The following is a 27386-nucleotide window of genomic DNA, read 5'->3' on the forward strand; positions in this document are numbered from 1 at the left end:
TATAAAATATAATAAGGGCGGGATAAAAATAAATATTAAAAGTCAGAATCTGGTATTAGTCTTTGCAGTATTGGAATATTTCTCAGAAAATGTTAATAAAATATTCCCTCTTAAGCTTCTTGGGACATTTTCCCTGGTATATGATTCCTGACAGAGTCATGAAAACTGCAGCAATAATATATTTTTTCCATAAGAAATCCATCTGCCTAATTGTAATCCTTGAAGTGAAACTTAGATTTGCAAAAGATGTGGCGGGGGAACAGCTGGCGTCTGCATTGATTAAGGCAAATACTTCAGGAAAAAAGTTTATCTGCTTATTGTTTACTCTAAGCAATATCTGTTCAGCAAACTTTATTCATTTTAACTTTACTTTTTCTTGGCTCCCTGTATTTGTATCTACCACATATTTCAAATATAAAATTTAAATGACTAATAGTGTGTATCCTGTATACCGATTTAATTGAGAAAACCCAATGGCCAAAAAAAAATGGGGGGAGGGAAGCAAGGAAGGTAAAATAAAGGTTTGTTCTCTGAACCAGCATCAGTAGAGCTTTCATCTTTCTCACTGGTTTATCCATCAAAGAATATGCCATTACCAAAACACAGTGCAGCAGAGGTGATTAAATCATTAACTCATCTATACTTTGCCAATTCCAATCATGGAGCATGGGGAGCTTTTGAGGGGAACATTGGGCAACTAAAAGCTTTAAAATTCTGATGCAGAATCATAGCTTTTCCAAGATGATTATATGCAGATTTCTCCCAATGCACACTGACTAATGGCCTATACTTATTTTATTGCCTTTTGTTGCTATACCTACAGGGTATCATAGTCATTTGGAGCTGTTTGTCCCAAGCATCTGTCACACGACTCTGACTGGGTTTATATATTCAGTAATGGCTGGATAGTTCTGCAACAATATGCAAGACAGCCAGTATCTACCAGTTTTCCCACTATATAGTTCTTTTATATTTATAAAGGGGAAAAACTGAAACAACTTCTTCTGACCTATTATTTCTACAAATATTTTAGCTGTATTTCTGAAAGCAACTACTATATTTCCAAAACCAGATAATGCACTCCCTAACTATGTTGAATAAGAAATAAGAAGACTGCAAAACAAAAACCCACTGCCCAATAAAGTCTTCCTTGCCACTTCAGCCAACCAAGCCCTCTTCCTCGATTGGATCTCTGCTCCATTCTCTTCCTCCCTTCACTAAATCATAAACTTAACGGTGCATAACAAATGAACATGCTATTTTATGTCCCTTTGTTTCTTCCATCTATGGGTTTTTAGACTTCTACAATTCAAGTCTTTAGGCACCTCTTTACCTGGGGAGCAGACCCTGAATTTCTGGCTACATAAAAGGATCTACTCTTGGAAACCAAAGTTGTACTGGCTTTGGGTACCTTAGATTATAATTTTAGACACTTAAAATAATGCACCAGATACTTAACAGGGGTTAAATATCATACTAAGACATTTTGTTTTTCTTAAGAAGGATAACATGGATCAGGCCATTATTCTGGCTTTGCATATGAACATTTCCAAAGTGACCTGTTGTAGATATCTTGAAAAGAATCAGGACTGTTTGAAATCAGGTCCTTCAGGAGTAGAGGAACCTTTTGTATTGTGCTTCGCTGGGAGAGCGAAGTGTGAAAGCTCCAATAACCCAGAATCACTTTGTTTTAACCTTGATGAAACACAGTAGCTCTGCTGTTTTTAGGGATGAATGACGTGCATTCCTTGGAGCTATGGGATATTTAGAAATATGCTTAGTTCATTTGTTCTAGCATTAAGTTCTGGCACTGAAAATGGATTCCAGGCAGAACTCTGGCATAAATCTTTTCCGACCTTTTGCTTGTTTATAATGTGGACGAAGTCTACCTTTGGTTTAATATATATCACATAGTTGAATTCCTTTAGCAGTTTGGCTCCCCTTAGATCAGGGGTGTCAAACTCAATTTCATTGAGGGCCGCATCAGCGTTGAGGTTGGCCTCAAGGGGCCGGGTGGGTATGGCCAGGGTGGGCGTGGCCTACTGGGTGGGTGTGGCTAGAGTGCGTATGGCCTACTGGGTGGGCATAGCCAGCTCTACATCGTTCGCATCAAGGGTGCCTATGGAGGCCTGGGCAGGAGTGGGACAGATCTGAGGGTCTCTGGCAGAAGGAGGGTTTCTGGGCCAGGGCCAAGGCAGTGGGGGCCGTTCCCTCACTGTTTCCAGGATGGCTTCGCGGGCCACATGAAACCACTTCGTGGGCCAGATCCAGCCCCCGGGCCTTGTGTTTGACATGTCTGCCTTAGATCAATAATCCTCAACCTATGATCTTAGGAGCAGTGGTAAACAGCAAAAATATTGCAGCTTATCTTGGTGTGGGCACTGAAATAAAATATAAAAAAAGTGAGAAACCCATAAGATTATTCTGAAGAAACACTAAAATCTTATATCATTAATTGATCTAATGGGATTTTGTCCATTTAAACAAATCAGTTGAATTTACTTTTGGTGTGCGTTGGATCCTACTCTGATAATCCCTGAGTACTGGCTGGACTTGTGAGAGTCATAATCAACACATCTGGAAGCTAGCTTTAATCAAGAAAAAAAAGAAAGAAACTTCAAATAAGGTTTGGTGACTCGATAAATCTTAATAGTCACTTCTTTCTTCCAAATTGGTTTTTCAACTTTCAAGCCTAGCCGACGCCCCTAAAATTTCTTGAAAGGCGCCTTAAGCACTAACCAGGCCCAATTTTACGTAGCTTCTCAGCCAACCTTATTATATGCCTGCTCAGGAGGAAATGTATTCATATTACTTTTAATTATTTTCTTAATAGGGCTAAAACCTGTGAAGGTAATCTGCAACATTAGCTGGATATGCATACGGCTTCAGACTTTACTTTTATATTTTCACAGCCTTTTATGACCACAATTTCCGAAAAATAATGGCACTTTTTCCTGCTACTATGAGTTGGAAAAGTGATAAACACTGTGCTATTAAATTATACAATAGACATAGCACAATTAAAAAAAAATAGCCCAGCCCTCTGGTTTGTAGTTTTCAACAGCCCCCCCCCCCGCCACCCCATCCCAAATGTTGTGTAGTTCTAAATCACCAAATGAATGCCCAACTGTTACCTGGTTAACTGGTACTTTGTGCTGATCTGAATTAATCCACTTTGTTAATATTTCAACTCCCCCCCCCATCTCCATTTACCTCACCTCCAACTTTAGACAAGGAGTTGCAGGACTGACAAAACATTTTTTTATTTTTTCACTGTTCAACTTCCTGTTACTTAGACTTATTGGCTTCTCATATGGCTCCAAAGCACAAAGACCCAAAGCACTTAAGGAGCAGACTTTCTTTTTATACACCACGTTTCACGTATTGAACAATAAAATTTTATGAAAATTTAGTGTGAAGAGCTATTATAGAAATTCATCCTGTTCTAAAATGGTGCATTCTATACGTACTTGGATTACAAATCCCATAATACCTAATGCATGCAAGTATTGTCTATGTTGGCTAGGAAGGGAGCATTAAAATTATTTATTTGATACGGTAATATAAATAGACCAAGTCATTCCATACCACTAAAATAACAGCCCATTTGCTTCTATGGCATCCAGTTATATAACGTAATGATATTGTCAAGTTAAGGTATTATTTACTTAGGATCCAATCTGGATTGGTTACTGGCATCAGAGGTTTAGTCTTCCAAGCTTTTGGACTCATTCTGGAGCCCATCCTCAGGGAACTTTTCACATTCTGGAGAGAGAAGTTCCCTAAGGATGGGCTCCAGCACAAATCCAAAATCTCGGAAGTCCCAGTGACTGATCAGATTGGATCCTGCAGCATTATCCTGGGACACGTATATTTGTCTTCATTCATTACATGCTTAGTCAACTGGCTTAGTTATTAAAATGTGTCAAGGAAAACCTATCTAAATTATATTATGTGATGGGTAAACCTGTCCACTGAGTAACTTCTCTTTTTTCCCCACTGAAACTATTGGAGAAAACTATCTGGTTAGCACACTTCCAATTAGGTTTTACTGACAAAAATTATCTCTCTCAATTTCTTATAATGGCACTCTGAAGGATAAAACCACTAATTCTTTGGGAGGACCATTGTTATCAAGGAAAACCCTGATTTTTTTTTAGTATTAAATATTTCCATTTTCACATCATAGTTCAAGTTTTATTAGGGGCTCCATCCAATTATTATTTCAGAGAAAGAAACATATGGAATGCAATGGTATAAAAGGTCACATTGAGCTTGGGTTCAGAAGCCAATTATATATTCAATTTAGCAAAAAAAAAATTAGTTTCTCCTGGAAGAGGAAAAACAAAAACTAAAATTAAATACAGAGGTGCTAGACGCTTTATCTTTTTTGGGTATTTAAATTGATCGCAACATTCTAAATAAGAGGAACAAGGACAAATACTTACAAAAGGAGAGGCACAATAAGTAAAAATACTGTATACCAAGAAATCTCTTCAAGTATCTCTGAAGAAGCTTCAGAATTTGAGCCTTGATCTAATTATGAATGTGCTATTCTGGCTAGCAGTATTATATAAAGATCTACTTTATACAGATGCCCTCTTCTTACAAGGGTTTACTAAAAGCCTATTTACCCAAGTGTTTATTAGTTTAGCACAAATTAACCAATACACTAGCTTAGCAGCTCTACTAAATTAAAACAAGCCAGTTAACACCATAGAATAACATGACCGAAGAGGCAAAATATAAAATGTAAGGTTATTTGAGGTAGGAAAGTTGTTATATGTTCTACCACAATTGCCGGGTAATATGTATGGAAGCAATCAAATCAAGGAATGTATATAGGAGACTCCCCAATATTCATTTTAAAAAATAAGTACAGCCATGTACGATAATATAGGTAGAGTAACATTATTCATTGCATGAAAGAAGGCACCAAGTTCAAATCCAGCACAGTCCATTAAAAATAATCCAAGTAGAGGGCTGAACAATCACATTTTATAATTTGGTGTCCTCCAAGTTTTTGAACTTCTCTTTTTATCACACTGTGACATATATCCAAGGACATAAATGTGGTTTTTTGTGGTGGATAAGAGATTGTGCCCCTTACTATGAAGAACATGTCTCATTGACAAGAGCTAGAATAGGAAGCTCAATAAAATAATTTACCAGAAAGGGTCACAACACACATGCACCTTAGTGTAGATGTAATACCCAAGAAACCCCACTCAAGAATTTTGGAAAACAAGTGCTTATAAAAGTCTTTGTCCAGGATCTTGGCAGAGTATGTAACCAAGACCTTAATAAACTAATGAATTTATCCACTTGAGTTATTTCTAAAAATAATAAAGGCTAAAAATAGGCTAAATAAATATTTATATGATCATTAAACCCATCTGCAATATTAAGTGCTGTTCTGTATTATGCTTACGATTTTAGTCAGCGTGCCTGGCTGAGGAATTCTGGGAGTTGAAGTCCACGAGTCATAAAACTGCCGAGTTTGAAGACCCCCTGATTTTAGTAGTATTTAGTTTGGTGCTTTCATAACTCAGCAAGGAATATTTCTCATGAGAGCTAGGACCTTTTTCATGAAAATTTCAGTTTTAAAAAACCACCAGTATAATGCTATAAGAGTACAAGAGACACCACACCCTTAATGGGTAACTTGCTCTTAAATCAAATACTTCCATTCACAACACTTCCTCACTGGACTATTACAGTTCTTAGAGATGAGTTACGAAAAAAGAATGAAGGCAGACCAAAGTAGCACATACTAAAAGAGCGCCTTCATGTATCAGAAATCCCAACTTGTTAACAAAGATAAAAACACGTTTGGACAATCAGAGCTATAACAAGGTCTCTGGATTAACCCTCAATTTAGCCCCATGTCCAGTCTAGTAGGGAATGATCTTGGGAGACAGGACGAAAAGCCGCAGACTAGACATTGGTCAGATCAGAGGCAGCAGAGTTCACAGAAGGGACCCCTCCTTTTTTTTTCTTGGCAAGGGGAGAGAGATGTACTTTCAGATTTACAAGATTCTGTTAATGCAACCTTACAATAAACTTAAAGCTAGTGCTTCTTGTTCGCACTACTTGGTAAGGCTGACATCAACCTTGTAAGTATGCCTCCTTAAGTAACACCAGCTGCCTGCAATCAGTGCAGGTTCGAGTCCCACCAGGCTCAAGGTTGACTCAGCCTTCCATCCTTCCGAGGTAGGTAAAATGAGGACCCAGATTGTTGGGGGCAATTAAGCTGACTTTGTAATAATGCCGCTTGGGGTGTGTGTGTGAAAGCCCTAATAAGCAGGCATATACATAGAATGAAGGCTACTGCTAAGCTTGTAAGCCGCCCTGAGTCTTCGGAGAAGGGCAGGATATAAATGGAATTTTTTTAAAAAAAGTATAAAAGTACATCTCCCTCCTCCCCTTAACTTTCCAGTCTAAGAAATAGGGAGGGTCCCTTTTGAGATGTTTGCCACATCCCCATTCCTTCTGTTGACCCAATTGCCTCTTATCTGACCAAAGTCTAGTAGGGGGGTCTTCCTTCTCTCCCCCAAGATGATTCCTACATACCATTACACCCAGTTACCTCTGAGAATATAAGGTTCTTTCCCGTTCTCCTGAAAACATGTGAATTTATTTGTTCCTCTTAACAGGTAAAGACTTCGGGGTATAGCACAGGAATCTTCATTTTCGATGCAATATGCTCTGATGTTTAGCTTTAACTTTAATCATACAGTGGCCATATTAATATTCTGGTATTTCATGAGCATATTAAATTCCTTTTGCAGGAGGTTCAGGCAACAGAAAGCCTTGGGCTGCCATGACCGTTGCCATCCCCCTACCCATCTGAATTCCTCTTAATATTAAAAAGTAAAGCTAAATGGGAGACTGGAATGTTGCAAACCAAAGAGTCGACTTCTAACATTGCATTTATTTATAAGAATACATGTCAGTTCACACTGGCTCAAGTAAATAATTTTAGACGGTAAAAATGATGAGTGCTGGCATCCCAATATTTTATAACCGTTCAGAAAACAACAAGAATAACCAAGAAATGCTAGGGTGGTAAGCACTCCAGAAAATTAGAAAGGGTGACAGGGAACCATCTTCTATATCAGACATGTCAAACACAAGGCCCGGGGGCCAGATCCAGCCCGCGAAGTGGTTTCATGTGGCCCGCAAAGTCATCCTGGAAACACTGAGGGAGCGGCCCCCACTGCCTTGGCCCTGGCCCAGAGACCCTCCTTTTGCCAGAGACCCTCAGATCTGTCCCACTCCTGCCCAGGCCCCCATAGGCACCCTTGATGAGAACAATGTAGAGCTGGCCACGCCCACCCAGTAGGCCATACGCACTCTAGCCACGCCCACCCAGTAGGCCACGCCCACCCTGGCCATACCCACCCGGCCCCCTGAGGGCAACCACAATGCTGATGCAGCCCTCAATGAAATTGAGTTTGACACCCCTGTTCTATATTCTTTTTTTAATTTAGATCAGGAATCCTCAAATTCTTCAGCTCGTTGGCCCCTACAAGAAGTTTCAGAATGTTCATTGACCCTCAAGTATTTATTAAATGAAAACAATTTATTAAAAAACGTAGCACTATGAATGAATGAATGAATGAATGAATGAATGAATGAATGAATGATGATAACAACAACAACATCATCAAATTCTTGGATACTCCATTGACTCTTGAGGGACCGTTGACCACTTTGGCACACTCTGGTTTAAATGTTTTTTTTTGGGGGGGGGGGTGGTTGAAAACACTGATTTCAAGTCATTTTCTGAATAAGTAAACCTCTCCTAATGGCAGCCACTAACATAGTCTCAAAATTCCATACCCAAAAGTTTGCATGAAGTAAGGATGGGTAGTCCCTACTCAGCATACTAATTGCGACCGGAAACTCAGTCAATAAGCAACGTGGTCATAAGTAAAAAAAACAACAAAACCATGTGACTGCACCACTTCAGAGATGACAGTTCTGGCAGTCCCAGTTACTATTCAGTGAGGACCATGCAGGTTGTTAAGTGAGGACTTCAAGTGACCATGATTTCCTGCGTTTCCTCATTGGCTGACAGAAACAACTGTCAGAAACGAGCAAGGAAGATTGCAAAGTGCAGTTACATGACCACATGGACACTGTGACAGCTATATGTATGAGGAACAGTTATAACTCCTCCTTGTTCAGCACTGTCTAAGTCAGGGGTCTTCAAACTTGGCACTTTTAAGACTTGTGGACTTCAACTCCCAGAATTCCTCAGCCATCATGGCTGGTTGAGAGTTCTGGGAGTTGAAGTCCATTGGTCTTAAAGTTGCTAAGTTTGTAGACCCCTGGTCTAAGTAGAAATAGTCACTGAGTGAGTGGTTGTTATATGAATGGTTGTTATATCTTGTTACCTCTGTTTTAACTGGCAATGGTTCCCCAAGAATAAAATCTGTTTCCCCCAAATTTATTATTTGTGAGCCTTTTGATCTAGAAGCCAGGATTGCACACCTACATTAAAAGGTTACTCAGAAATAAATAGACACGTGCTCTCTACAATGGATCCTAAGACTTTTCTAAAGGAACCCATCTTCAGGTTATTTTATTATCTTATAATCGCCATGTATATCAGCTGACAAATCCTTAGAATCTGTCTGGCAACATACTATACTGTTCTGACCTCTTTTCAAGCCAGATCTTACGGATAATTCTTAAAATTGCAATAATTCTTAAAATTGCAATAATACTTACCTAACAGTAATCTCTTAGTACAATGGACTCTACATCTCATTAACCTGACATACATTAGAATAGAGCTATAAAGCACTGAAAGAGATACTGCCCATCACTCAACTGCCAAGTAGAAGCAATGCCAAATTGGATATTCAGTGAATTAGCAGTGGTTTATTCTAGCACAACCATTAGTTAAATTATATTATTTCAACTGGTGTATAAGCTATTAAGGATAAAATTAACAGGGCACAATAGTCCAACAAAATGCAAACTAAGCTCAAGTTTCCAAAATACTTTCAGCTCAATAGTTAGCCAAATATTAGAATTCACGCGCAAATGTATGAATCCGATATGCAGTCATAGTGGTCCCATAATTATTATTATGATTTTCTGTGATCGTAGCAACCTTAGCCAATATACACAGAAGGACTTACAGACCTTCCCATTATGTTCCGGAGGAAAATAAAGAACTCAGTAATGATATTTAAGTTTTCATACTTCCATAGTTTTATTTAAACAGCTGACATTTCTGTTTACTCGGCATCAAGTCAGATATGAACAGTAATTCTGAAGGATCCAAATTTTAGAACTTGCTCATTAAATCTGGTGTCAATTCCTCTGTGCATTGTGGACATCATAAGTGGTACTGGTTTGCCCATCTATGTTTTAAGAAAATCTCCCAACTTGGTACCCTACAAATAATGTAATTTATAATTACGGTACATAACTTCCAGAATTTTCAACGTAGTCAAAACTAGCTCACCTGGAAAGCATAATAGGAAGGTATTTCTAAACTATTATTTTTCTTGCAATAATGGTCCCACTGGCTTCCCTCCAGTCATAGCAAGGGGAGCAAGAAGGGGCAAGTGATGAAACGTGCATTGCAACATGTAAACTACACCCCTTAAATGACGCAAGGAATGCCATGTTGTATGTTTAAACATTTTGGGGTAATCAAGTAACCATGAAAGTCTGTACTGCTGTCTTTTCTGATCCTGTTCTTCGTTCTGCCCTTCATCACATCCTGCTTAGGAAAGGAAGGGCAGAAGAGAAGTAACTCTGTTACATGAAGCGGGACAGAACTATTACTAACCTTAGAGCAGGAACGGAGTAGCTGCAAATCTCCAGATGTTGCTGAGTTACATTGCCCACATTGCTGAGGCTGCTGAGAAAACCACCAACTTGCCCATTCCTCCCCTTGAGTAGAATTCCGCATGGAAGGGCCTTCTTATTGAATTTGAAAACAGATTGATTCTGGTATATTTCATAAGGGATGGTTTTGCATACCAGGCATTTCATTGAGGCCTGCTTTGTCATGGATTAGCATATTCAGTGAACCCAGCTATTAGGGTAAATCACGATTTATGATGTGGCCCAATAGATGAGCCCAGCCAAAATCCAGGCACTACCTCCTCTGAATATGCAGGACTTGGAGGTATTTGGAATGCCTTTCAAGTACAACTTGAACTAAAGTGTTAGGGAATGTTGCCTGTTTCCACAAAGGGATAAGTAGTATTGCAGCTTTATACATTAAATCTAGACGGTACGTTCTGCCAGAGGCACATGTATAATATGGCATATTTAAAAATATATTTAATACTTTTAGAGATGCCCTAGAGCCTAGACTGTATGCAGCCCTCTAGATCAGTCAGGGCAGACAACACAACGCTCACTTAGCACGAGAGCAGTGGTCAAAAGGAGGTCAGCAGCTTGCCTGAACTCCCATAGAGTTGACAAGAAAGGAGGACCAGGATCTTCAATTCATAGCTCCAGACAGGTCAAGCCACGAGAAGGTTTCAGCTCCTCCTTGTTAGTTTTAGAGAATATGTCCTCAACTTACAAGAGTTCATTTAGTGACTGTTTCAAGTTACAACAGCATTGGAAAAAGTGACTTATGACCATTTTTCACTCTTACAGCTATTGTAGCATCTCTATGGTCATGTGGTCAAAATTCAGATGCTTAGAAATTGACTCATATTTATGACAGTGTCCCAGGGTCATGTGATCACCTTTTGTGACCTTCTGACAACCAAAGTCATTGGAGAAGCCAGATTCACTTAACAACTGAGTTACTAACAACTACAGTGATTCACTTAACAACTATGGCAAGAAAGGTCGTAAAATGCGGCAAAATTCACTTAACAGCTGTCTCATTTAGCAATAGAAATTTTGGGCCGGATTGTATCTCCAGACAGGATCAGTCAAGGTGTTCTTGCACCGCTAACCCCACATCCAAGTGCTGGATCCTGACAACTCACTACCAAGACATGGACTGTGCTTCTCATTATACTATAAAATGGAGAAATTGGAGTAGTGGCAGGTGTGTTGGTGATAGGAGGAACACTCCCCCACCCTTGCCCAAGCTATGATCATTTTGATCCTTCATACTCTTAAGACAACCCAGGTGGAGGGAAGGCCATACAGTAGAAGAGAAGCAGTAGAAGAATCCACAACCCCTGTGCATGGTGGTGGTCTAGAACCAAATCTGGTAGGAATGGCATAGAAGGCATCTCAATTGATTTCGTTGCAAGATCCATATACCACCTAACTACTTCCAACACTTATCAAAACCCCTAATGGTCACTGCACATTCTCAATGCACACTGCACTGCACAACCATTTGTGTGCATTACTGCCCACTGCATTATACCACACCCTTCCCATCTTGTTGGACACCATGTCTACCAAGAGAACCAAGTCATTCTGTTGGCAACTGCATCCTCTACAGGCCTCAACTGACATCAGTATTATTCTCCAAAAGGTTACAGAAACAGTTCTGATACACAACTTGCTATGGGTTAGTGACATTAACAGCACTAAATAAACAGAGAGGTGCTGTTGCCCAATCCTATGCAATGTTCTTTTGTGTATTACAAGAAGTCAAGTCAAAGGTAATCTCTGGACATCATTTGGACAATTGGCTATGTATTAATGACATCCATATTAAGGTTATAGCATCTTTAATGGCTTCAGAGTCCAAAAACTATTTGTGGAAGAAATAAAGCATTTTCCAACACAAATGGGAGAATAGGTATTTATAAAAGTAAAATCCAGTCCTTATGAATGAATGAACCTTTATTGTCAAAGTACAACCATGTATACATTGAGATTGGCTGAGCCTCCCTTCGTGCCCCCACCAGCACAACTCACAGTGACAACAAACCCACCATCTTGTTACACCATGTAAGCTAATTGCACAACACACCGGCCTCGCAAGTCAATCATACATAAAATTATAAAATTATTTCCCTTTCAAGAGCCTAACAGCCCACGGATAAAAGCTGTTATTTAGCAAATTATTATTATTCCCAAGAGTATGCTTATGGGTCCTGAAAAAAATAACATGAAATCATTGGGTAGGGGGATGAGAGGAAAAAGTTCTGCAACTTGGCAGCATTTGCCAAAATTTGAATCAAGGCAACAAGATTTATTTTTTGTTGGTGTGAGATGTTTCGTTGCTCATCTGACCAGCTTTCTCAGTCTGAGCATGTTGGTTCAATCATTAGAATGTACTAACTCTTCTGTACCAACCTCAAGGTTCCTTCCCCAAAGTGCATAGCAATATGTCAAAGAAGATTCCCATTCAGGCAAAACTGTCTAGAAAATTGAATCAGGGCAACAACGACTCAAACAAACAAAGAATACGTCCAGTTGCCATGATTCAATTTTCAAGACGTTACCTGGATGACTGAGAATCTTCATCGACATATTTGCCAAGCATCTTTTTCCCCCAAGTCTTGTGAAAATTCAGCACCAGCAAATTTTGTGATAAGTGAAATGATAGCTAGGGAAAAAAACTTAGCTGTAAAAGAAAAACAACAAGCAAATTTTTATTTCCCTGTAAAAGTTTCGAAGGTATAAGTTCCCTGAGGATAGGCTCCAGCATGAAGCCCAAAGCTCGGAAGAAAAAAACCTCTGGTCCCAGTGACTGACCCAGATTGGATCCTGCAATATTATCCTGGGACACGTATAGCCTCCTTCATTTGTGAGATTATGTCTGGCTGTATGTTCTGTTTGTTTTATATGTTGTTTTTATAGTGTCTTATTTTGTGATTTTTGTTTTATTGTGAGCCACCTAGAGTCTGGTAAAGGCAGGGCTTTTTTCCTCATAGAATGCTCAGAACGGAGTTCCGGCACCTTTTTTGGATGGAACCTTGTAGGGTAGGCAAGGTGGTTTGTATGACATGTGTGAGTTCCGGCACCTTTTTCTTTTACAAAAAAAGCACTGGGTAAAGGTGAGATGGCAGCTATATAAATTGAATGAGTGGGTGAATGAATAAATAAACAGTCTTTGGGGGGGAAAAGTCAAATGCATCATAAAGGAAATAATCCGATACCTTGAAGAAGCCTTTGGACTAATGAGCATGTCCTCGTGTGACACATTTGATTATTTGAGTTTTAGATCTCTGCACTAGGATGGGTGACAATTTTAACATCAAGAACCTAATTTGTTAGAGGTCACAAGTAATGCAGGGTGGAAGCAAAGAGCAGATGTAGCCACAGCTTTTCTATTCTCTCTCGCTTTCTCTCACATCGTTCACTCCAGCCAGTTGCAGTAAAAATGTATTTCTTGCCCCATTTTTGAACTGATCTCTTGAACAGAAGCTTTGACATTAGATGAAAAGTCTTGTGAGCAAGACGTGCAGGTTCCAATCTCCATTCTTACCTAGCAATGTAAACAATATTTTACTCTCCCCTCAACCCTATGAGGATGATTGGATCTGGATAGTCTTGATTGGCCCCAAACGCCACTGGAAGTATTATGGGCAAGCGGGAACTTGAACCTGTATCTCCTCCATTCTATTTCAACATAATTAGTACCCCATAGTGGCTCATATTCCAAAATTTATAAGAGAAATATATTAAAATTTGTTAGATGCTTCAATCTCAGGGGACTATTTTATTTTCAAATATTCATTCATGTGTTCATTGAACGTCAACTCAGATCCTTGAGAGCAAATGGGTTTTTGTCCCACCTGACATTTTCAATCTATTTAAATGTTTGTAATTTCTGACCCCTCTCATTCTTCCCATATCCAATATATCCTTTGCTTCTTATTTCAGCAATTTAAATTTAGCTGTGAAATCTGAACTGAGACCAATTTCTGTCACCTTTCAATATAGTCCCTCATATATATGCCAGTTTCAAAAAGCTTCATCAACACGATTAACTGATCATGTTTTTCCCAAGCAGTAAATGAGTTTTTTTATGACTTATTTTCTACTTCATTAGAATCCTCAATTACAGAAAGACAAAGAGACAGATATCCTAAGTTCTTATTTTGTCTTGTCACTATTTACGCAATAGCACTATGACAAAAAATACATTCTATTCTATTTAAGTATATCTTCTCTTGCTATTAAACTACTGAACAGAACCAAGGATAAATCTTTTAATATTTAGAAAATTATTAAAAGCCTGATTACTAAAGGAAGTGTTTGGGAATACGAATCTGACAATTAAGTTACCTAGAAGATACATAAACTAATATTTATGCTTTTATGAAATTAGTTAAAATGTTTATAACATATAATTTAACATATAATGAGGACCCAGATTGTTGGGGGCAATTAAGCTGACTTTGTAATAATGCCGCTGGGGTGTGTGTGAAAGCCCTAATAAGCAGGCATATACATAGAATGAAGGCTACTGCTAAGCTTGTAAGCCGCCCTGAGTCTTCGGAGAAGGGCGGGATATAAATGGAATTAAAATAAAAATAAATAAAAATATAATTTGTATTATTTGGTTATCTATTGTATGATTCATTTACCTGTAAGCTGTTTAGATTTACTCAAATGAAGTGGCACAAAATTACTTGTAATAAATGAATGAATGAACGAATGCTGTATTGTATGTATGTATGTATGCAAGTATATGAGGGACGCGGTGGCTCAGTGGGTTAGGACACTGAGCTTGTCGATCAGAAGATCGGCAGTTTGGTGGGTCAAATCCCGAGTGCCGCGTAGCAGAGTGAGCGCCTGTTACTCGTCCCAGCTTCTGCCAACCTAGCAGTTCGAAAGCACGTCAAAATGCAAGTAGAAAAATAGGGAGCATTATGGTGGGAAGGTAACAGCGTTCCGTGCACCTTTGGCGTCTAGTCATGCTGGCCACATGACCACGGAGACATCCTCGGACAAGCGCTGGCTCTCTGGCTTTGAAACGGAGATGAGCACCAGCCCCTAGAGTTGGAAACGACTAGCACACATGTGCGGGGGAACCTTTACCTTTATGCATGTATATATTTTATTTGGAATCACAGCCCTCTCTCACACACACACATCACACATATACATACGTAAACATGGAGTCCTTTCACAAATTTATCTTCACTAACAGAAAGGCACAATATTACTAGCTGTGTTCCCCCACCCCCCAGTTGAATTGGTGGAAAGGACTGAAGAAGCAAATTAGGACCATACAATTTGTGGTCCCTAAAGACTTTGAAGTGGTGCTTAAAGATTCCCTGAAATCAATTTACAACATTTAAGTAATGGAAGAGAAAAACATGAACAGAGCATGCACAGAGCATAAGTGTATTGCCTGTATTTACTTTTAGATAACTTTAAATATGTTAAATTTCACTTCTGTCTTGAGCGTGCATATTTGTTTGTCTTAACTCCTAAGTTGTACTACTCAAAATTTAAATGTAACCCTTAGCCTCAAAAAAGTAACAGCATAACCCAAGTCTATAGTTCTCACTTGGTCCTTATAATTACATAACCCATAGAAACAGAGGCTGAGAAATTATCTTATCTGCATGTATAGCTTGGCTTTAGGATTAGATTACATCTAATTACATGAGATCTTGCAACCATTCACCTTCTATTTCCCAGGGTCATTTTTAACCCAAGCTAAATTTAGAGGTCAGGATTTGTTCTTTCAGGATACTAAGACAAGCAACACTCCCAAAATTCAACATCAACATAGCTTCTGTGTTGCCTGAAGTGGTGCCAAGAAAATAGATTGAATGAGGTAAAGTAATTTAGGCATGGCGTTTTCAAAGAACAAGTAGCCCATGACATGTTGTTGTAAATTGTGACTAAGCAGCTGTCTGAAGAATTTTTGAAAGGAATTTCCATAGAAGGCTTGATCTAAATATATTTAAATCTGTAAGTCTTGTAGCTTTAAACAACCTAATTGCTTAGATGATGCCATGCATATAGAATAACTTGGCAAATCTGTATACTTTGAAGTTTATGCATTGTTATAATTAAAGGCAAATTGCTTTAATAAATAATACCTGCATAGAGTCTGTTAATCTAGAAGACTCCTGCCTTTACAATGTGGCATGTGGCTTCTGTTTACTTGGCAAGAAAAATATTTCACAGCCCTAATTCTCAAAAGAAGCCGGGATATCTATGAGAATATGCTTTCTGATCACTATCTTTCTAATTCTTTTATTAATAAATATACTCCTGTTAATTAAGGGATCTGTGGTGGACTTCTTTAAACAATATATTTTATTTAGAACCAAAGATCACCATAATGCCAAATAGCGTGCAAAATAATTTTCTAGGAGGTCTCTGAGCAAATTCTGAACCGAACCGCATCAGTTTAGTACCAGGATTCTGTTCATTTTTTCCTTGTCAAAAAGATCAAATATCCTGGTTTCTATAAATTCTCTTACTTTCAGCTGCCTAATTTGGGGATTGGGAGGGGGATTTGCTGTTGTTAGTATGAAATCAAATCCAGATGAGAAATGTCTATACAACATCAGAAATTTATCTCCTGTTCACAGGGAAACTAGCAGGCATCTCTTCCTGACTCTTCCTGACTACGACAAAGGCTAATTGTTTTTAACATTTTCTTCAAGTAAACATCTCTCCCTCAAACTATGGTGAATAACTGATATGCTCTTTTACAGATCACCACTAACTTTATTCTGTATCCACAACTTGTAATATCTCTAATGAAATAAACTTCTGAAACAATTTTACGTCTGGGTATTTTTAGGGGGAAAAATCTTCACGTTTAAACTTATTAAAACACAACTTTTTACAATATAATTTGCTGAACTTGTGTATCAGTTTTAAAAAGTCTCTAATCCTAACCCTTAGAAGAACATATCAGTGCTAAATACCCCAAAGGAATTTTTTTTCCTTAAGCTTAACTGCTAATTGTACCCAACTGCTGCTTCGTGTTATCTTATCAACCAGAGTAGAAGGATCAACATATTTTATATTATTTTTTGCTAGAAGGACTGAGTATACTTACATTGGTATTAAAAGCAGAAAAGTGCAGTGATCGATATGAAAATGAATACAGGTTGCCTAAGCATTTCAATTAGAAATTAACAATTTATTGCTATCTCTTCTCTCTGGAAATCACTATTTACAAATCCACAATTCAAAAGACATAGTATTAAAAAAAAAACTAGCTTTGTGGGAGAGCTTTACACAGTGAGTAGTAACTGCATGTAACATGCAGAGTCCATGAAAAAGCTAGTTTCACTCAGTAAACAGCCTGATAACTAGATCTGATTTACACTCGATACAGGATCAACACAAGAGATAGAAATTGGAGAACCTCAACGACAGAGGGGCAATTGCATCACTTGGGCAGGAGAAAGAGTACAAGAATTGTACCATTAATTTCACTTATAAAACCATTTCATATTTAATGAACACTGCAATTCTTTTGCAATGGCTTATGCGCTTTTCTACAATAAAGCTATCTGAGCTTTTGTGTCCTTGGAAATCTGTTCTTGCCCTTTTATTCTTAGCCAGTGGAAAAAAGTCTGATTGTTTGCTTTCTACAGAATTACCAACATTGAACTTTTAAGGGTCAAACAAATTAAGTAAGCTTTTTAACCAGCTTGTTTTCTATAAGTAAGTCAGTATACAGCTTTACTGTATATTGGATCATTCAGCTAAACTCCCACCAAAGTAATAAAACATAACCACAGTTTAAAAGCTTTCATGAGAACAGTGCAGGTCCTACACCTATTACAGAAGGATCACAAATAGTATATAAAGTGAGAAACTCACATTGTAAATAAGTATGAGGTCTCTGAATCAAATCTGCTATGTTGCTCTTAAGCCTACCAGAAAGTAAGTTGAAAAAGCACTCCTCTTAGAAAACTAACTTTTCATTCTCATCTTTGTTTTTATTGCCCTCAACAAGATAATGAGAAAGAGCCAAAAAGGAAATCTCATTTAATTTTTGAGTCTTTTTGTCTAACTTCAATCACTGGTCCCTCTTCTCTATTTTCCTTACCCCATTATCCATTTATTTTTTCTATTGTCTTTTTCAGACTATAGGAGCATCTGTTGGGACCAGTAATGTCTTCTTTGCTTACGCAAAGGGAAAAAATTTCAAATGCATTAACAGCAGAGCATGTATCTATTAATTGATCATTACGCTACCCAAAAAAAATAAAATAGTGTGAATCTAGCAAATTCATCCTATGAAGAAGGTTCTGTGAAACAGCATGTAAACTGATGGTTGGAAAGTATAAAAATATTTCCAGCCAAAGAATATACACTACTGGTATATCTGCCACTTTGGTGGAGTCGTTTATTTTTCCAATTCCAAATTTCATTTACCCTTTTATGCTTTCCCGCCCCCCCCCCTTCCAGGACACATGCACACAAGCACACATACTGTGCATGTTTTTCTTCAGCTGCTTGTCTAAATCCACATAAATGCACCGAGTCGCTTGTTGCTATGGGTAACTTGCCAGGAACCAATGCTCTAGCTTTTCCAATATTACAGTGCAGAGGGGGGGAAAATTGGCAAGCTCCATCTTCTTCCTGCTCCTTTCCCAACTTTAAACCCGGCAGCACCTTTTACCTCCTCTCTGCCCACTCCCCCACTTGTCAGAAGGATCACACTCACTCAAAAGCCTCATCGCTCTCACCCACACATCTTTTTGGAGGAACAAATGGGGTATATTTATTTATTTATTTATTTATTTATTTATTTATTTATTTATTTATTTATTTGATTTATATACCGCCCTTCTCCCGAAGGACTCAGGGCGGTGTACAGGGCAATAAAAATAAGAATACAGGATACAAGATTTAAAGTTAAATGATTGTGCCCAATGTAGTAGGTTAGTTAAAATAATGTTAAAACCCAAACCCATCAGGCCAGGCCGGCTTGTTCGAATAGATGAAGTTTTTAGATATATATATATTCTGACCCACAGACTGGCTCTTTTACAGCCTGAGCTGCCAGATTAAACTAGGGAGAAACGAGGGACCACCTAAGATGCACCTTAAACGGTGGTTCGCTGTCCCCGTCCTGCTGGCAGGAAATTTCCTAACTGGACAACCCCGGCACACTCCGAATGGTTCAATATTCCGCACGCTAAGCATCTGCTCTCTGGCTGGGCTGCGGTCAGTGTTCAGCCTTGGTGGAGCAGTGGGCTGATGCCTCCTTAAGTAACACCAGCTGCCTGCAATCAGTGCAGGTTCGAGTCCCACCAGGCTCAAGGTCGACTCAGCCTTCCATCCTTCCCAGGTAGGTAAAATGAGGACCCAGATTGTTGGGGGCAATTAAGCTGACTTTGTAATAATGCCGCTTGGGGTGTGTGTGAAAGCCCTAATAAGCAGGCATATACATAGAATGAAGGCTACTGCTAAGCTTGTAAGCCGCCCTGAGTCGGAGAAGGGCGGGATATTAAATGGAATTAAAAAAAAAAAAAGAATCTGGCTGCCCAAAAGCAGCTGAAACTTGGCCAGCTCCCATGCTGTCTCTTCTTCGAAGGCACGCACGGATGCCCTCGACCCCTTCCCCGGGCAGCTCTCGCGCGCGCTGAGTTACACGCATCTCCCGGCGCATGGTGCAATGCCGCTCCATCGATCAGCTCTGCCCGTCGCATGGCGAGGACTTGCGTTTCTTTCCACCCCCCTCCCTCCCTCCAAGCGCGGGCACCCCTATACCGAAAAAGGGGAAAGTAAAGCGAGGAGTGGAGGGAGGGGGGCGGGCGGGCGGGCGAGAGAGAAGCCGAGAAAAGGGCTGGCGGAGCTCCTCAAACTTACGTCGTCCCACTTGACAAAGGTGGCGCCCTTCTTGAGGTTAGCCGAGACCCGGACCGGCTGGAGCTGGAGAGCGTGGACTCCTGGCTGTGCCCCAGCCATTGGCGGCAGCACATCGAGGCTTCCCAACGGAGAAGGGAAGGAAAAGGCAGACGGTGGTGGCGGTGCTGGCGGCCGGGAAAGACGCGAGCCTTGTGGAAGGAGCTTGCCCGGATCGCCTTACGCCGACCGGGAGAAGGAGAGAAGCAGCGGCAGCTGCTGCCACTAGCGCCAAGCGCTTCTCGCCAGGCAAGGGCGAGCCACACGCGAGCCTACAGCCAAGAGCCAACCGTTCGGCGGTACATCCTATAGAGAGAGAGAGAGAGAAGGGCAACGCACCCCTGCCTGCATGCATGCATGCGTGTATGTATGCGTGCACCCCCTACATGCACACACATATGCCGCCGAGGCGCTCCTCGCTGCTCTGGCAAATGCCAACACCGCTGCCGCCCTCTTCCTCCTTCCCGGTTCTCTCTCTCTCTCTCTCTCTCTCCTCTCTCTCTCTCTCTCTCTCTTTCTCCCCCAACTTTTCTCCGCGCTCAGGGCGCAGGCGAGCGAGTCAAGCCGACAGCGCCACCTGCTGGCCGAGGGCGCCTCCTCTTGCAGGGCATGCGGCCTCCTGGAAGCCCGCCGCCTTCAACGGGCAAAAAAAACCACAAAAACACCTTTCCCGACAGCGGGGAAGATCGCTGTGCCGGATCTCTCCGTGCGCTCTTGGGGTGCCTAAACTAGAGGGCCGCGGCCCGCCTCGCCAGCCTTATGGGAAAGCCTGCCTTTTAAGGGTGGAGAGCCGCAGGCCAGAACCAGCGGCTCGTAGAGCGAGCGATGTTTTGTTTTGTTTTGTTTTTCTTCCTGTCGTTCAAGGAGATCGGACCGAGTGATCGAGCGGGAGGCCTTCAGGAAACCGTGTCCTGACTTCTCCGCAGAGTTTCTGTTCGCCCTACCAATCTCGTTTGCCAAGAGCCGCGCCGTGCCAAAAATTTAGTTTTTTTAAAAAAAAAATTAGGCGCATTAGGTGATCGTTTCAAGTCACCAGTTGCTTTCTTTTTTTTGCCCCCAAGACCTCTTGCGCTCACTTTGTATCCTATAAAGAGGACGAGAGTTACTTAATAGCTGAATAAACTAGCAGTAGGGAATGCGTATAAATCAGGGCTCGTCAACTGCCATCACTGCTCCTTTTAGTAAAGGCGCTCCTATCTGTCTGGAAGCCAGGGTATCACCCATATGGAAGAAAAAAACTCAGGAGGAACTTGCCCCATCTTTGCAGTTTCTGCTCGCCCATTGCAATAAGTAAAGGTTCATGGAATCAACCACCGTCAGTTGGGTCACATCCACGTTTTGATCTGAAGCTAAACAAACTACATTAGCTGCGCTCCTTGATGTGCTCATCTTTCAAAACTCAATTCTACATGGATCCTGTAGTACACCCCACCCACCTCCCGTAGACACACACCCTTTTCCCTAACTTGCAAAAGTATCTATGAGCCTTATCTGCCATCCCACAATTCAATGTTTAGCTATAGTAAACCCTAGATCCACTTCTAAAACGGGGGAAGAGATCTAATCCAAAAGGCACAAATTAAAAGCATTTTTAGAAGGGGGGGAATCCCTTCTTCATGAAACAGTGGTTTATTTCAGCATGCTTTCAACTACATCTGTACTTTTTCTTATCTAACATTCGATTTTGCCCTAGTACGATACATTCCAAAGAACTGTTTTATGTTATCTGATGGATGCCACAAGGATTTTTTTAACTCCTCTACAGTAACATTCTATAGTTAACTGCTACCGGTAGAATAAAAATGCTGCACAGATTTGTGCCTGTCTATTCTACACCTCCTATACCTCCCCTCTGCAGTTTTCAGTGGGGAAAGGAAAATGCTCTTATTAAACTAATGGCTCATTTTCCTTTACCAATTTCTCAAGGCAGGATGAGGGTAATTGTTTATACAGCCATTGGGTTATCAATGTCAGGGTGTTCGGTCTCTTCTCTTTCACCACATCCATAGTTCCGATTATTATTTCAATACTTCATGCTTTTCTTTGTCAGTGCAATTATTTCTGGCCATTTTCTTTCATGACTAAACATATTTCAGAAATTGTGTGCTCCTTAATCATAATGACTATGATAATCATTCTGCGGTGTTGAAAAAAAATCAAGATGTTTATTTTCATGATGCTTTTTAGTTCTTTCAAGACTGAATTTTCTCAGCCTCTTTTGATGCCTTGTGTCTATAATTTAAGATGAGCTCAGTCTTAATAAACATCTTAAAGAATTATTAATCCTTGTTCCTGTCTTCTATTCAATTTCCGTGCTATTTTAAACAGTAAAATTATATATCAGCAGTAATGAAGATAGTACTAAAGTTTCACCCACCGTCTTCAAATTGGACAGTTCTACCACCTGTTTAATCAAATTTAAAAACCATATCTTATTTTCTAAATTGTTGTATTATTTCAAGATAACAATAGCAAAGATGGTTGTCTAACCTTAATTACCACAAAGCTTTCCATATGCATAGAAAAAATGCATATTATATATTCCAGTTATATCTTTTACATACCTGCAATATATTATTAATGCTCACAAATGCTTTGCAAATTGTTTTCTTGGGGGGGGGGGAAATACTAGTGCAACAAAATATATAATCATTTGGTTGAATATTATTACTGGAGATTTGGAGTATTGCATTTTTTAAAGAAATATTGGGAATGCAACACAAAGCAATAGTAGTTTTTATGGTTTTATATTTCAGGTTTATCTCATAAATTGTCCTACTCTCCCCCAAGCTAAAATGATTTTACTTTGCTTTACTGAAGATGCTCTTGGAAAATGGCAGAATTTAATTTGCAGTCCTCCTTTTACAGTGTTTATTAAATCAGTGGCAAAACACAATGTAGGAAAGCCTAATAGCAGATAAAGATCAAACCAGCCTTTCAGAATTGCCAGCCAGCATGATCACTATAGAATTTGGAAGTTATGGTCCAACACATGGAAGGTAATAATATGGCATCAACAACATTTCGGTAATTGACTGCAAAATGATTATGGTCAGCAATGATAAAGACATTATATGGCATGTAATTTTATCGACTCAATAGGCTAATTATTCCATTTGCTTGCAAATTAGCTACACATGTGTCCTAGACCAGATTTGAGCCACCAGTGCACCTAACACAGAAGGGCTATTACTGATTTATTACCAGCCATAAGTTACTTTGCATACTACTTCGGGGACTGATGAAACCCACCCAGTTTACTCCATTGCTCCAGCATTCACATCCTGATTAATTTGTAATTAGCAAAATACCTGTCAATTATAAGGGTATAATATTATATAAGAGGCAAGGGTGACAGGTAATTGTGCATCTTCATGATTTATATTCAAGGACATTATGCCCCCAATATATTATACAAAATAATTCTAGTGGAAAACATAGGATAGGCCTTTTAACTCAACTGCAATAGTTCAGTGTTTTGTTTGGATTAGAAACAGCAGTTTTCACTTTTGAAAATAATGGTATAGTCCAGTGGTCTTCAAACTTGGCCTTTTTATGACTTGTGGACTTCAACTCCCAGAATTCCTCAGCCAGGAATTCTGGGAGTTGAAGTCCACAAGTCATAAAAGGGCCAAGTTTGAAGACCCCTGTTATAGCCTCATATGTTAAGCTAAGAAAACTGTTGTTCATGATCAGTATTGCTAATTACAATTCACCAAAAAACCCACTTTCAGTTTGTTAACTCAATTGTTAACAAACAATGGCAAAACTCCACAAATGCAATGAAATGATAAAGGAAAAACCATGTCATTGCTTCATGACAGTGAATCAGTTTGAAACCATGATTTGATGCACGCATACTAAGATATTATTATTAGTAGTAGTGGTAGTATTTACAATACATGCTGAAAATAGTGCTTAATTAGCAAGGGTACATAACTTTTTTGGAGTAGAAATATAGATAGGCTAACATAACTCCTTAAAGCAGTATTTCTCAACTTTGGCAACTTTAAGAGATGTGGACTTCAACTCCCAGAATTTCCCAGCCAGCAGTTGGCTGTCTGTTGGCTAAGGAATTCTGGGAGTTGAAGTCCACATCTCTTAAAGTTGCCAAGGTTGAGAAAACTGCCTTAAAGGATTAACACAGCATTTACTGGTTTATCCTCACCCCTTCTACTAGATCAGGGGTAGGCAACCTCGGCTCTTTTATGACTCATGGACTTCAACTCCCAGAATTCCTGAGTCAGCTGACTCAGGAATTCTGGGAGTTGAAGTCCATGAGTCATAAAAGAGCCGAGGTTGCCTACCCCTGTACTAGATGAAGGTCTCCAATGCTGAAGGGGAAAGGAAGCCGTACCAATGCTATATTCCACTCATAGCTCTATAGGAACCCTGTAGGAACTAGATAACTCATGGTTCCCTCAGATTAATCTTAAAAGAGTAGCAGGAGCTGTTTGAGAAGAAACAGTTTGAGGATGCCAATCCTAAGGAGTTAGGGCCTAATTCTAAAGTCTTAGCAAAATGTCCATCACCCAGCCCTGCATTCAGATTGTAAACCAAATATTCACTAAATCCACAAGACCATTTACTTCCCCAAGTCAGCTGTCAGAGAGGAGATGCTAGACTTTTAGGAATAACCTTTTGGACTGTTGATCTATTCAGAAGTAGTCCAATGACTACAATTTAATTAATCCAGTTCAAATGTGACTGTTGGAGACCATGAGGTCTGGATAAAAGCTTTTGTCTAGACCAGGGGTCAGCAACCTGAAACAGTGAAAGAGCCACTCGGAACCGGTTCCCTCACAAAAGGAAAAACTGGGAGCCGCAAAAAATGTGTGCACATGCGCGTACATGCGCACCTGCGCAGAACAGGGTTTGACTGAAGAGTGGAGCCAAGGCGAGATATGCACCGAGCCTGCATATTTGAATTGATTGATTGAACTTTTTTAGTCCCACTTTTTTTTTTCTGGACTGCACATGGCAGAGGACTGGGAGCCGCAGGGGACGGCTGAAAGAGGTCTAGACTCATTGAATACTGAAATCATAACCCTACAGCCAGGCTTAGACTGTTCCTCACAATTAATTTTTCATTCGATAATATAACCATCACCAGGACTGTTCTGAACTTTATTACATACACTGGAAGCCGTTGCTTAAACTCTGAACTAGACCTTGGTCATGCTGTTGTCATTAATGTTTCATGTCTGATTTTTGACCCAAGATTTTCTGGCTGTCCTTTTTATTGTTATGTGAGATCTAGAACAAGAAACACAAGCAGATGTTCCTGTTACATACTGACATTTGCAAGGTTAACCCTACTCGAGGAAGCCTCAGGCCTGAGGACAACCAGGGAATCCCTAACGCGGCAGCCGTTGACAGCTGTCAAAAGGCTGCCGGAAGAAATCGCGCACGCGCACAGGCCGGCAGCAGCCGTTGACAGTGACAGCTGTCAAAAGGCTGCCTAAAGCAATTACACATGCGCCAGAGCCGGCCCAGCTGACAGCCGCGAGCTGTCAGAAAGCCGGCTTCCAAACACGCCTTCCCTCAGCTGGCGGGCCAGCCAGCTGATGGATTCCCTGACTGAGCCACGCAAGCGCAATCGCCCGGGAGCTGTCAAAGCTGCCGGCAGGCTATTGGTTGCCGCCCTCGAGGTGGGAGAATACGGTTCCCTGATTGGTTGTAACAGTTGACAGTTCGCTATAAAAGTAAGGGTTTCTCCGCTTGTCAGCTGCCCGGAGCTAAAGCAAAATAAACATTTGGAACCCAGCCTGCCGTCTCCCTCTGATCATTCTCCGAACAATTCACCTGGCGACGAGGATGGGATCCCGGTACAACAGAGCTAGTCACTGAGCTAAGTCATCGCAAGAAGGAGTTCCAATCCCTCCAGCCGCTCAAGTCACTGCTGAAGTGACTGGCTGAGGGCAAGGAAAACCCTTCTGCTCGCTCAAACGGGACCGCGGACCCAGACTATGGCCAACCTCGAACACATCAGAGAGTTCGACATCCGACACCCCGAGGGATGGGAGTCGCACTGGGGGCAGGTCGAGGGGTACCTCGTTGTGAACAAGATCACGGAAGATCGCCACAAGGCCGCGGCACTACTCTTCCTCAGCGGACCGGCCGTCTATGACATCGCCGTAGGACTCTGCAGCCCGGACCCGATCGCCACAATACCATATGCTGAGCTGACCAATCGCCTCAGCAAGCATTTTATGCCCAGACGGTCAGAATTGTACTGGCGGCTCCACTTCGCTCGCCGTCGTCAGCAACCGGGCGAGTCACCCACCGCATTCATCGCGGGGGTTCGCCATGCCGCCCACAGATGCCAATTCCTGGACCTGGAAGACCGTGTCAGAGACCAGATCATTGCCAGACTCCAAAATGAGCGGCTTCAACGGAAGCTGGTGCCTAAGCCCACAATGGACCTCGCGGAGCTCACGCTGGAGATCATGGTGTATGAACATAGCCATCGCGAAGACTCCTCTGCGTTAGGAGGCAGCCCCTGTGGTTCAGTCCATCAGGCCAGGGAGCCCGACATCGAGACCCAAGAGGTCGATTCCGGTGTGGACGCGATCATTCCCAGATTCAATAGAATGGCTGCCAGCCGTGAAGGAAACCGCAGACCGACCAAGCCAGGGGGCGCCAGCCAAAAAACTATCCCTGCAGGCACAAGAGCCAGGTTCGCCAGCTGCGGCGGGGCCCATGCCAGAGCCACTTGCCGATTCAGGAACGCCAAGTGCCATGGATGCGGAAAGACCAAGCACATCCTCTCCGTGTGCCGCAGCCAAAACCGGGAGACCCTCCACGAACTTGAGGAAATTCCGTCAGGTAGGACTAAGTTTTCCTGCCCACCCCAAAAAACCGTATTATCCATTCTCTCCAGCCCTTTGCCACCCATCACCTACAAGCCAAAATTAAGATCTGGGTTAAGATCCAAGGGGTCCCATGCGAGATGGAAGTGGACTCAGGGTCCTCCGTCTCTATCATATCCTGGGACACTCTCCAGAAAATCAGTTTTAAGTGCAAACGCCGCATTCCCCTACAGCCTTCCCGAATCTTACTTGCTGATTTTCAAGGCGCTCCCATAAGCTTAAAGGGGCAGGCCAAGTTAAGAGTAGGATTCAAAAAGTTTCAAGGGCACCTCTTAGCTCAGGTCACTGAAGGACCCAAGGCCAGCCTCATCGGCCTGCACTGGTTCGAGGCTCTGGGCATCCGCCTAGAAGGAACTAACCGCATCCAGTCACAAACCCTGGAAAACGTCTGCAAAACGTTCACTGATGTTTTCGATGGGACATTAGGCAGGTACACAGGCCCCCCCCATAGATCTCAAGCTCAAACCTGAGATCGGTCCTATCAGAATCAAAGCCTTTGCCCTAAAACAAAAGATTGAAAGTGAATTTGACCGCCTAGTCGCCCTAGGGGTCCTGGAGCCCACTGACAGCGGAACCTGGGAAACCCCAATAGTCACGCCTGTCAAGCCTAATGGGGACGTGAGAATCTGCGCAGATTATAAAGCGACCCTCAACCACGCGTTACCCGGTCCCCTCAGTTAAGGACGTCCTGTCAGAAATTGGCTCCGGCTCCATTTTTGCAAAACTCGATCTGGCGCATGTGTTCCTCCAGCTCCCTGTCAGTAGGGAAAC

The 27386-nt window shown here is 41.2% G+C and overlaps 1 protein-coding gene across 3 annotated transcripts in view; it reads right to left on the reverse strand.

The window, feature by feature from the left end:
- Positions 1-20205, reverse strand: part of PLCB1 (phospholipase C beta 1) — a 471912-nt gene extending 451707 nt beyond the window's left edge. For all 3 annotated transcript variants that reach the window (XM_083362231.1, XM_083362232.1, XM_083362233.1), the window contains exon 1: positions 19708-20205. In XM_083362231.1, the coding sequence (XP_083218357.1) occupies positions 19708-19806 (99 nt within the window). In that variant the 5' untranslated portion in view covers positions 19807-20205. The remainder of the gene's footprint in view (positions 1-19707) is intronic.
- Positions 20206-27386: the final 7181 nt, after the last annotated feature.

The sequence above is a fragment of the Vipera ursinii genome (assembly GCF_947247035.1).
Source record: "Vipera ursinii genome assembly, chromosome: 1".
Taxonomy (NCBI): domain Eukaryota; kingdom Metazoa; phylum Chordata; class Lepidosauria; order Squamata; family Viperidae; genus Vipera; species Vipera ursinii.